Source organism: Pezoporus occidentalis, unplaced genomic scaffold (genome assembly GCF_034315485.1).
Source record: "Pezoporus occidentalis ecotype Australia unplaced genomic scaffold, CSIRO_AGI_Poc_V1 ctg131, whole genome shotgun sequence".
In the NCBI taxonomy this organism is placed as follows: domain Eukaryota; kingdom Metazoa; phylum Chordata; class Aves; order Psittaciformes; family Psittacidae; genus Pezoporus; species Pezoporus occidentalis.
In genome coordinates, this window is record NW_026913115.1 from 384 (window position 1) to 12,721 (window position 12,338).

Genomic DNA, 12,338 nt, shown 5'->3' on the forward strand with positions numbered 1-12,338 from the left:
ATCTTCCCTTTCCAAGGTGCCTGGTAAGAGTCAAAGTTCACTTTTCTTGTAAGGAAGTGTAAAGTTTCACATGGCAGTATTTCTGGGAGGAAGTTAATTAATGGGGCTGCATACGGAACGTTATTAAGAAATCCAAACGCTTGGCTATGAAGTATATGAAGCTGAGTTTTAAGCAACATACAGGTCTAAACTTTAAAAAATCCTCAACAAGAGATTATTTTAAAGTATGTGCTCTTTAGGAAAAGTATATGAGGTTGCAACTTTGATAACAGAACGAAAACCAAGAATTAAGTAGTTATTGGTCTTCTATACTGGAAAAGAGGTGCTGTGGAAAGGATAGTTCATACATGTTTATGAGTAGTTGTATTAAAAATGCACAAATGCAGATAATCCTAAATTTGGTATCAATTGAGGATAATACTCCTTAAATTTGGTTTTGGGGGAGAAGATGATGTGGATATAAAATGCTAATGCTCAGTGTTTTCCTTGAGAAAATGAGTTTCAAATCAAGTGTGTGTGTTGTGGGGGGAAAGCCAAGGGTTTTTCCATAGGTAGACAGAATTTGTTTTACAGGTAGGTATAAATATATCTTAATAGCTGTGGTTTAAAGTATTTCCAAGGTTAGTGTCTGATAGGTTAAATTTTCTGAAATGAAGTTCAGCAAAAACTCCTCGCAAATGAAGGAGGAGTCTAATTTGTAGCCCTTGGCAAGACTGAAACCTGGTGTTCTGTGAAGAGGAAGACGTTTTGTGTGGTTTTTGGTTTGTTTGGATTTTTTTTTGTAACAAATGTTGAAAAATGGAGCTAATCAAGAACTGACTTTATTTATGGCAGGTATAGCTGAAAGCTGAAGCTGTAATACACCCATGAGCAAGTAGCACCAGTTGTGTACATCAATGGCCTCTGTGCCAGTAATTCCAGACTCTTACAACCATGTTTTGGCAGAGCTTGAATGTTTGGATCCATTGCTTTCTGCACTCAGGCTGGATTCTGGTCGTCTGAAGGTGAGTTTGTGGTGGGTGAGCTTTTTGGGGTGTGTGTGTTCCTGTTGTTTTGTTTTTTTTTTCCTTAATTCAAATAATAACCTTATTTGGTTTATTATCTCATTAACCTACAGAACGATATAATCTTTAAGGTGCCTGCCAACCCAAACCATTCTGTAGTTCTGTGAATCATCTTGTTCTTTTTGTGTGTTGCTAGCTTATGGAGGGAAAACTTTGGGAACAAGTGAAGGCAAAGAGTCTGTGTGGTGTTTTCTTAATGAAACTGTGGATAATAGAGCTTTACACAGTTGGTGCCTTATACCTTTTGCTCTAATAGTAGAGTGTGTTGTTTTAATATCTGGCTGTGCTGCCAGTGTTTCAGGAGTGGTACACCACTGGCAAACAATGAAGCCTTTAAAAATAACATAAAAATGCAAGCAAAAGATACTGTTATTAGTACTTACAAGCAGACATGTTATGCATTATGGTTTTTATTCCTTCAGTGCACGTGTATAGATGTGTCAAAGAGATGGCTAGCTCTGGGCAGTTCAGGAGGAGGACTGAACCTTATACAGAAAGATGTCTGGAAGCAAAGACTTTTTCTTGCTCATAAGGTAAGGGTAAAGAATTCTGTAAAAAAATTTATGGGAAAATGGGACTGGGAAAGAGACACTGTTTCAAGTTAATTTTTATTAAGAGTCGGCAGGCGTTTTCTGCTTGCTGAATTGTCCCCATAAGGTGACGTTTTGGACTGCTCCATTTAAGAAAGTTTGTGGTATTGGAGTACATCCCGAGAGCGCGTGAGGTAATAGATTTCATGAGGTGTGAAAGAAATTACTTGAGAGGGTCAGATCTTTGTTTTTCAAATTCTTACTTTTAACAGCAGCAACCAAGTTGCCTAAATATTTAAACCAGAGCAAGTCACCTGTAGGTAATGAACAATGTTTGGATGTCCAAACTATGAACTACTTGTGTAAGCAAAGGAAGGATAGGCTGTCTTTTAAGGTTGGGAACATCTCACTTTTACTTCTGGCAAAACAACTTCCATAGGTGTGAGGACAGGAGACAGATTTCTGTGTTTTCCAAATTGGAGCATGAACTGCAGTCATTTCTTTTGATGATGATGGCTCCCTCTTTCTAGAGCAAGCTCAGTGTTTGCAAACAAACCCCAAACTGCATCGCAACAAAGTGGTAGCAGCTGTTGACATGAGTCTGTTTTATGTCTTAAAGATGAAAGTTGCCTAGTGGTAGAGGCAGTGTAAGAAAAACTTCCACCTGCACTTACTCCAGTACTTGCTTTCAGGAGGGTGCAGTTTCCCGGGTTGCCTGTTGTTTGCATGATGAAGACTACGTTGCTGTTGCCACCAGGTGAGTGATGTACTAGCAAACCTGAATGCTAGATAAATATTTTGAAGTAGCTTCTAAGTTGCACATCTGCTGAGAACTTGGAGGTGGGCAGAGGTGGTAGAAGCCCCTATAGAATAATTCTCCACACAGACAGTTTATTTAACTTTCTTTTCTGGAGTAATGGAATAATTGTTCCAGAATAAGTGTTTTTTCTGTAACAGAACATCGGTGGGTGAGCTAATGCATTTCAAGTTATGATGATAAATTGCTCTTTTAGACTTTTCAGCATCAAAAGAAGTATCTCTCTAGACATATCAAGGATGAGGGGGTCATTAAGAGCAGCCAACATGGCTTTTCCAAGGGGAAGTCATGTTTGACCAACCTTATAGCCTTCTATGAGCAAGTAACTAGGTGGATGGATGATGGTAGAGCAGTAGGTGTGGTTTTTCTTGATTTCAGTAAGGCATTTGATACTGTCTCCCACAGCATCCTCATAGATTAGCTAAGGAAGTGTAGGCTTGATGATCAGGTAGTGAGGTGGATCAAGAACTGGTTGGAAGGAAGAAGGCAGAGAGTTGTGGTCAATGGGGCAGAATCTAGCTGGAGGGCTGTGACTAGTGGAGTCCCTCAGAGGTTGGTGCTGGGACCAGTGCTGTTTAATATTTTCATCAACGACCTGGATGAGGGAACTGAATGTACCCTCAGCAAGTTTGCTGATGATACTAAACTGGGAGGAGTGGCTGACACACCAGAGGGCTGTGTTGCCATTCAGCAAGACCTGGACAGGTTGGAGAGTTGGGCGGAGAGGAACTTGATGAAATTCAACAAGGGCAAGTGTAGAGTCTTGCATCTGAGGAAGAACAACCCCATGTACCAGTACAGGTTGGGGGTTGACCTGCTGGACAGTAGCGAAGGGGAAAGGGACCTGTGGGTCCTGGTGGATAGGAGGATGACCATGAGCCAGCAATGTGCCCTTGTGGCCAAGAAGGCCAATGGCATCCTAGGGTGCATTAGAAAGGGTGTGGGTAGTAGGTCAAGAGAGGTTCTCCCCCCCCCCTCTACTCTGCCTTGGTGAGGCCGCATCTGGAATATTGTGTCCAGTTCTGGGCCCCACAGTTCAAGAAGGACAGGGAATTGCTTGAAAGAGTCCAGCGCAGAGCTACAAAGATGATTAAGGGAATGGAACATCTCCCTTATGAGGAGAGGCTGAGGGAGCTGGGACTCGGAGAAGAGGAGACTGAGGGGTGACCTCATCAATGGTTACAAATATATAAAGGGTGAGTGTCAGGGTGATGGAGCTAGGTTTTTTTCAGTGATGTCCAGTGATAGGACAAGGGGCAATGGGTACAAACTGGAGCATAGGAGGTTCCATGTGAACATCAGGAAAAATTTCTTTACTGTGAGAGTGACAGATCACTGGAACAGGTTGCCCAGGGGGGTTGTGGAGTCTCCTACGTTGGAGATATTCAAGGCCTGCCTGGACAAGTTCCTGTGTGATGTACTCTAGGTTACCCTGCTCTTGCAGGAGGGTTGGACTAGATGATCTTTTGAGGTCCCTTCCAACCCTTAGGATTCTGTGATCTTGATTAACTTGGCAGAATGAGATTGGTAGTTAATACTTCTTACATTGTTTAAAATCCATATGAATGCTTATTTTTCTGCATCGTCACTGGCAGTTCCAGTGAATGTTAAAGTAACCTTCCAAAGAAAGCTGCTGATGCACTGTGATGCAAGGAGGGACACTTACTCTTCTTGAGAATTAAGAATGTGACAGTTCTTGAAAGCGTGCAGCCTCAAATGCAACCAGCTCCGAGATGTTCTATTTCCCTTAGATTTTCTGTTTCTTTGGAATAATGTGTCTTCATCACTGATAAAACTTTAGAAGACTTAGTCTCAGTTTGTATTTTCTTTTCTAATTGTTGTAGCCAAGGTCTTGTAGTAGTCTGGGAGCTGAATCAGGAGCGTCGTGGGAAGCCAGAACGGATTTATGTTTCCTCTGAGCACAAGGGCAGAAAAGTCACAGCTCTGCGTTGGGATACAGCTGCTCTTCGTGTTTTTGTAGGAGATCATGTGGGAAAAGTATCAGCCATCAAGGTTAACACATCAAAACAAGGGAAGGTAAAATGTCTCATACTTTGCTTGAGAGGATGAGGTTCACAGGGGATGAGGTGTGGAATTTTTTTGTTTATTTTAGTAAAGCAGAACAGAGGAACACTTGCCAGCTCATGAAGTTCTGGTAGCTTTGACTGTTGAGCTGAAGATTCAGTCTCTTGAGACATCTATAGTAATCCTGACCTATGAACTTTCTCACCTTCTCTTTTAGCTATTTTAGTAATGCAACATAAAAATACTTTTAAACGTGCAGAATTAAAATCTGGCAGAGCTTCTTTCTCTTGGAATTTACAAGTATACAAGTTCAGAGTCTTGGTGTTTCTGAGCCTGCTGGATTCCTTAGACTCCAGCTACAGGTTCAGCTCACCTGTTGGTCTGAGAAAGGGGAATACCAGTCTGTAGTTTTGCTTGTCTGTCTCTGGATACTCTTGTTCTTAAACATACAGATTAGTTAAAAGGTGAATGTGGAGCTTACGTACATTGCGTCTTGCGCAAAGGACACATCTATTAGTGATACTAGCCTGATTTTAGCCCGAGTGTTCTTTGTTTTACCATTACTAGGTCCTTTCCCTTGACTTTTAATCTGTAAGAAGGAGCACAACTTGGAAGTAGGTGTGTTCCTCCAGGTCCTTTCTAGCCCTTGTGTCAAAATCGTTCATAAAGTTTCCTTAAAAGTTGCAAGACAACAGCCTTTAAATAGGAGCAAAAAATTCAACTGCAGAAAAAGAAGGAAAAAGAGGGGAGAAGGGCATGGCTCACAGAATATCTGTCTGCTCTTGTCTGCTTAAGGACTTGGATTGTTGAATTTCTCATGTCACATACTTAGGCACTTTCCTAACAAATAAAACAGCTTTAAGCTGTCAAAATGGTGACTGCTAGAAAATGAGTGCAGTTCCCAGCAGATTCTTCTAAATAAGAAGTCTGCCTGTGACTTTGTTTCTGCCACCCATGCAAACTGAGGCACTAGTTTAATAAATAGCATTCAGGTAATTTGCTGCAGGGCATTAGAGAAAGTGAGTTAGTGTAAACCACTTAAATCCAGTGGAAGGTTTGTGGGGGTTTTTGTATCAAGTAATCACACTTGTCTCCATAAAACTGTTTGCTGTTTGAAAGTACCTGTGGGAAGAATTACGAGAATTTGCAGAAGCACAAAGCTTACAAAAGCAAGAGTAAAACCTCTCTAAATGTTATAGAAAACACACTCTTTATAAAGAAACGTCAGGATTCTACAGGAAAATGATTTTTTTTTTTTTTTTAAACTTTCAGTAATAGTTTTGGGAAAAGGAGGCTGTAGATTTGTATGCTTTGAGCATTGAAGCTTTGTTTTGTAAAGAGAGAAAAAGGGAACTGCTGTCTTATGCTGCGTATTTATAGCATGTGTGAGTCTCTTCTTAATTTTGCAACTTAATGAAATAATCTTTACTTTGAACTGAGGACCAGTACATTTTCTTTTTTCTAACTGTAGGCTGCTGCTACCTTTGTGATGTTTCCTGTTCAGATTATAACAACTGTAGATTCTCGGGTTGTTCAGCTTGATTATTTGGATGGACGACTGCTCATATCTTCACTTACACGCACTTATTTGTGTGATACTGAGAGGCAAGTTATATTTTACTTGTAAAATACTGGACTTGATAGAATCACACAGTTCCTGAAGTGACCTCATTAATCATCTAGAAATCATCTAGTCCAATTTTCTTGCTCATGGCACAGTTGGGTAGAATACATAGATCTTGTAGGATTGTGTCTGGTTAGGTTTTCAGCGTCTCCAAGAATACAGGGATGCCACAGGGTCTCTGGACAGCCTTTGCCAGTGGTTCACAACCCCCACAACCCCAACAGAGCTTTTTCTTACGTTGAAATGGAATCTGTCTTTCCATTTGTGCCCGTTGCCTCTTGTCTTTTCACTGGGCACCACTGAGACTAGTCTGGCTCTGTCTTCTCTACTTCCCCATCAGGTATTTATACATGTGGGATCAGATGAGTTTCTACCCCGAGCTTTCCCTGTTTCAGGCTGACCAGCCCAGCTCTCTTAGCCTCTTTTAAGACAGGTGCTGCAATCCCTTCGTTGTCTTCGTGGCCCATCACTGGACTTACTCCAGTATGTCCCTGTGTTTGTTGTCCTGAGAAGCCTGGAACTGGACCTAGCACTCCAGATACCTCACCAGTGCCAAGAAGAGGGGAAGATCATTTCCACTGACCTGCTGGCAACACTCTTCCTAATGCAGTCCAGATTGGCTGCCATTGCAAAAAGAGTGCATTGCTGACTTACGGTCAGCTGCTTGTTCACCATGACCCCCAGGTCCTTTTCTACAAGCTGTTTTCCACCCAGGTGGCCTGTACTGATGCCTTGGGTTGTTCTTCCCTCTGTGCAGGGCATTGTGTTTATTAATGTCCGTTTGTCTAGCCTATGCTTCCTCAGCTTTTCTGTGAAGATGTTAGGGGCAGTGACAAAAGCCTTACTGAAGTCAAGCTAAACAACATCCACTGCTCTCTTCTCATCTATCAAGCCACTCATCATGTTGTAACATGATTTCCCCTTCATAAATCCATGCTAACCATACATAATCACAGTCTTATCTTTCATGTGATTGGAAACGGTTTCTCTTATCATTTGCACCATCACCTTCCCCATCACCAGGTTGACCAGCTGGTTCTGCTGTTAAAAAACCTTTTAATGATCTAAACATTTAGCCTAATGAATATTTCTGCATTTTTTGTCTTTCATAAACTTCATGCAGGCTTTATAATATCAATGGCAGATTATTTTGAGCATCAAAACCAAATCACCAACTTGGATTTAGTATTTTTATTCTTCAAGAAAAATATAAAATTAATTAGAGCCTTAATGAGTATTGATTTTTTTTCTTTTTTTTTCACTAGAGAGAAGTTCTGGAAAATTGGTAATAAAGAGAGAGATGGAGAATTTGGAGCATGTTTCTTCCCTGCTGGAAAAAACAGTGGAAATCAGCAGCCATTAATATATTGTGCTCGACCTGGCTCAAGGATGTGGGAGGTGAACTTTGACGGGGAAGTGCAAAGCACACATCAGTTCAAGCAGCTGCTGTCATCACCGCCTCTCCCTGTTGTTTCTCTCAGGTAGAAACACAAGTGCTATCTGTGACACACTTGGTTGGGATTTCTAGACTAGCTGAGAAGAGCTGCATAAGGCTGAGAAAGTTAAATAAACGCCTAGTGCAGTCAAGTGTTAATCCTAGTTATCTTAATACACTCTCCTCTAATAATAGAAGCCAGTAGTTATCAAAAATGCTGAAACTTTGATTCTGCAGGTATGTCTGTGTAACTACCACAATGAATGCTGCTGTCATAAGGCTGTGTTTATTTAGCCAGCCTTGTGTTTGCAGGGTTAAGAATCTTAAGGAAGTGATATTACTGTAGTTGTAACACCATAATTTTGCTTTACAGGCTGGATCCTCATTATACTAGTTCCAGCTGCTCTCCACAGTCTTTACCTTTTCCCAGGCTACTGTATCTGAGGTGAGTATTTGTCAGCATAGGTTCCTTTGATAAAGCAGAGTTAAAAATAAAAAAAAAGTTGTATATTCTCCTAATTTATACTGCCAAGTTCATCTTTTTGCATAGAATTTTCCAAGTATCAATGCTGAACTGTCTCGCTTTTCACTTCCTGTACTTGAGCCACTGCCATCTGTGTGTGTTTTACAGTGACTTCCAGAATTAACTGTTGCACTATTAATGTTTGCTTTGCTTGCAGTGAGCACTGTGTGATGACCTGGACAGAAAGAGGCATTTATATTTTTCTTCCCCAAAGCGTTCAAGTCTTACTCTGGAGTGAAGTAAAAGGTAAACTCTAAGAATCTTTGCTTTATAATATTGTCTGTTAAGTTTGTCACTTCTGAAGCCCTTGCCTTATATAGCTTAATTTTTGTAGCTGGGTTGCAGAACATTGATCAGAGAACTTTTTTGTTGTCATTTTTCAGATATATCCTTGAATATTAACCCTTTCAATTCCTTTGCTAGCCAGCCCCTCCCTCCATACTTACGAAAATATGCTTGGGAAACAAAACATGGTGTAGAGTGCATCTTAAAATACAGTAATCAAATAGTGAGAGGTGGTAACCTGCAATATCCTTTCCTTGTTTGTGTTTATTCAGATTGTCCTGCTTTCAGTTGGGTTAGAGTTAATTTTCATCCTAGTAGCTGTGCAGTGCTGTAGTTTCAATTCTGTGGAGGACAATGCTGATAAAACACAGTTGTTGCTGAGTCGCACTTACCCTGATCAAGGACTTTTCAGTCTCAATGGTCTGCCAGTGAGGAGTGGCACAAGAAGTGGGAGGGAGAAGAGACAGGACACCTGACCCAAACTAGCCAAAGGGGTATTCCATACCACAGCACATCATGCCTAGTATATAAACTGGGGGGAGTTACCTGGAAGGGCCAGATCACTGCTCTGGTTGGGCTGGGTATCAGTTGCCGGGTGGTGAGCAATTGTGTTGTGCCTCACTGCTGTTTATTGGTTTATTTTTTTTTCCCTTTCCCCTTTTAGTTTAATATTTTTTCCTTGTTATTTCCCTTATTATTACTACTGCTAGTAGTAGTATTACATTGTACTTCAGTTACTGGACTGTTTTTATCTCAACCTGTGGGGGTTGCATTCTTTCAGTTCTCCTCCCCATTCTGTCCAGGGCAGGGGGCAGGGTGAGCGAGTGGCTGCGTGGTTCTTAGTTACCAGCTGGGCTTAAACCATCACAAAGGTTTATTGTCAGGTATCCTGTGAAGGATAATCTGGCTGCTGAAAGCTTAAACACTTTTTTTTTTCTAACACCTGTCTAAACAAGTGCCAGAGAATGTACTTATTTGGCAGATGAGTTAACCCTCAAAAATGGTTTTGTGTGTACGAGTATAGACGTAGTCCTAGAAGGGTTTGTTATTGTCCGTCAGTCTTTTCTTTTCCCTTCTCCAGTCCATTTGGTGTTAAGTTTCCAATGCCCGTTGTCATGGAACATTTGCATATAACATAACTATTTCATTTGGAAACTGCTGAAAGTTCAAAGCATTTTTCTACTAGCAGATGTTTTCCTTCCATTTCAAAGCTAACAATGATGTATTTCTCATCTTCATCAGTCTTGAGTTTTTCGTCCTCCTTCAGAGGAGAAGGGAGCTTTTCAGTAACTCAGGTGTGCTTTTTGAATGTTTTCTAGAAATGCTTTCTAGAAATGCATCTCTGGAAAGCTTTGATACTTTGACTGTGCTGTGTAGTCATTAAATGCTAGCTTAGCATTCTTCAATGTTTGTTTTCTCCATGCCACTTATGCTACAGTGTGTTAGGCTTTTGTACACTTTTACAGTCAGATAGGAAATACCTTTCCACCTTCTTTCAGGAACAGAAAGGAATATTGACTCATGATTTCAGTCCTTTAGATATTTCTGTGCATCTGGTTTTGCAGATATTCAGGATATTGCAGTTTACAAAAATGAGTTGTTCTGTCTGCATACAAATGGAAAAGTTGTTCATCTCTCCCTTCTGCTGGTAGACCGCTGCATAGAGCGTCTGATGAGAAGAGGGTTCTGGACCCTTGCTGCCAGGGTCTGTTGCCTTTTCCAAAATGCAGTTATTTCTTGCAGAGTAAGTAAATACCTCTTTGTAAATGTGCAGCGCCATTTCACTCTGTTTCTTGCCCCCATTTTCCTTGGAGTTCCATAGGGTTTTGAAATTATTTTTTTTTTGGGGGGGGGTTAAAAAGTATTCCAAGCATTCTAGTTTTCAGATGAAAATTAGCCTGCATGTATGGTACTTTTTTGCTTTTCACATGTACTTTAGAAATAATAACGCTTCTATTTCACTGTGTACTTTTAGGCAAGAAAAAATTTGCCTTTAGACAGGCTGGAGCACTTAAAGTCTCAGCTGGATGCCTCAACCCAACAAGATCTTACTCTGCAACTAGAAGAATTGATTTCAAAGTTGGAACCTCTAGATTCTGCAGGCAGCAGTAGAAGGAGTAGTATTTCATCTCATGTATGTATATAGGTCGTGCCAAATACATTACCTGTAGATCTTATCTTTATGGCTTAAAATCACTTTGAAGTTGAGGCTTTCATTTTTACCATATCTACTACAGTTGATAATGCTATTTTCTAGAATTAGGTAAGGTAGAGGGGTATGAAATACTACTGCTTGCATTCTTTAAGCTTTCAGATCACTGCCTTTTTTCCATGTTATCTTGTAGCTAATGGTTGAGATATAGACAAAGATTGATCAAAGAAGGCTTTCTCCTCAGCTGAGGTTAATATCCTAACATGCTTCATTTAAGGTCATCTTGACTAAAACTGTAGTTTTCTGTGGTGAAAACTGAGTGTCTGAATGGACAGAACAATCCTAGTCCTATGAAGCTTAAGCAGAAAACACAAAGGAAAAAAATCATAGAATAGAATCATAGAATAGTTAGGGTTGGAAAGAACCTTAAGATCATCAAGTTCCAATGCCCCTGCCTTGGGCAGGGACACCTCACACTAAACCATGCCACCCAAGGCTCTGTCCAGCCTGGCCTTGAACACCGCCAGGGATGGAGCATTCACAACTTCCCTGGGCAGCCCATTCCAGTACCTCACCACCCTAACAGGAAAGAACTTCCTCCTTATATCCAATCTAAACTTCCCCTGTTTAAGTTTTAACCCATTACCCCTTGTCCTATCACTGAAGTCCCTAATGAAGAGCCCCTCCCCAGCATCTTTATAGGCCCCCTTCAGATACTGGAATCAAAGCATGTTTCTAATATTCTTTTACATGTACAGCTGTTTGTGCTTTGTCTTAGCTTCTCAGCAGCTTTTCAAGAAAAGGGAAATATTTCATAGTTAATACAGTATCAGCTGCTGCTTTCACTTTAACAGTGAAAAGTTAACTTTAAAAAGTAAAGTTAAAAAACCCAAAGTAACATAAATTCTATTTTGATGTGGTAGACAGGGTTTGGGTTTTTTTTTTTCATTAGCAGATGTGAAAAGTAAACCTCATAAACTTATGAGCAAAAGAATGTATGTGTGTCCTGGAACTAAAGTTTAGCAGGATCTGTAAGTGTGCTAGCTGGGTATGATTAACAAGCAAAAAGGAATATGGACTCTTGGATGCACAGGTGCAAAGGGATAAAGTGACAATCTTGCATGCAGGACTAAAGGAGAGATGATTTTGCCTTGTACCAACTACATCAGTTGCTCACAGGCTTCTTTCCTGAAAGCAGTTGCAGCATATGCATCTTTATTAAGTCGCTGGGCTGCCACTTATGTACTTTTCCAATCTGCATGTCAAAAATATGCTGTTATATAGGACTTTTCCAGACAGTGAATAGTGAAGTGCTGTGAGGTTATTTGTGTGGGTATGGTTGGTTTAGTTCATTGCAAGAAGTTTAACAAGGAAGTACAACTCTTAAACATCTAAGTCCTCTCCCTTGTCTAACAGGAAAGTTTCAGTGTCTTAGACTCTGGAATATATCGTGTTATCAGCCGAAGAGGCAGTCAGTCAGATGAAGATTCAAATTCTCTCCACAGTCAAACATTCTCAGAAGATGAGAGACTTAAAGAATTTCCTGCACACCAGGAAGATGAGCAAGTAGAACTTGGTAATGTTTCTTAATGAAAATAATGTTATTTGGATGCAATTTCTGTTTAGTTTATAATTATTTGATTGGGTTGGCTCTATATTCTTACTTTCCATTATTGTGATATCCATGATTTAAATTCTCTAATTTGATCAATGGGAACAGTCACCCCACCTTTCAGTCAAATTCTTTCTTGAAACATTGGGGTGAAATGCTAGCTCCACAGAAATCTTAAGCTTAAAAAGAAACAAAACCCAGAGAAACAAGACAAAAAGATCCAGAGGGCTTTTACCAAGCTGGGACTTCACTCAAATTCCACCTTCCCAAT

General features: G+C 40.4%; 1 protein-coding gene across 5 annotated transcripts in view; it reads left to right on the forward strand.

The window, feature by feature from the left end:
* Window positions 1-12,338, forward strand: part of HPS5 (HPS5 biogenesis of lysosomal organelles complex 2 subunit 2) — a 24,490-nt gene continuing 12,152 nt past the window's right edge. For 3 of the 5 annotated variants that reach the window (XR_009962853.1, XR_009962854.1, XM_062608848.1), the window contains exons 1-11: window positions 793-1,004; window positions 1,487-1,597; window positions 2,287-2,351; window positions 4,256-4,448; window positions 5,908-6,045; window positions 7,330-7,541; window positions 7,869-7,940; window positions 8,176-8,264; window positions 9,869-10,047; window positions 10,279-10,437; window positions 11,872-12,031. Coding sequence is in view for 3 of the 5 variants with exons in the window: in XM_062608848.1 (XP_062464832.1) it covers window positions 897-1,004; window positions 1,487-1,597; window positions 2,287-2,351; window positions 4,256-4,448; window positions 5,908-6,045; window positions 7,330-7,541; window positions 7,869-7,940; window positions 8,176-8,264; window positions 9,869-10,047; window positions 10,279-10,437; window positions 11,872-12,031 (1,486 nt within the window). In the remaining 2 variants the exon portion in view is untranslated. Of the gene's footprint in view, window positions 24-792; window positions 1,005-1,486; window positions 1,598-2,286; window positions 2,352-4,255; window positions 4,449-5,907; window positions 6,046-7,325; window positions 7,542-7,868; window positions 7,941-8,175; window positions 8,265-9,868; window positions 10,048-10,278; window positions 10,438-11,871; window positions 12,032-12,338 lie in introns of those variants that run through there. The other 2 variants (XM_062608847.1, XM_062608849.1) reach the window with 2 other exon arrangements.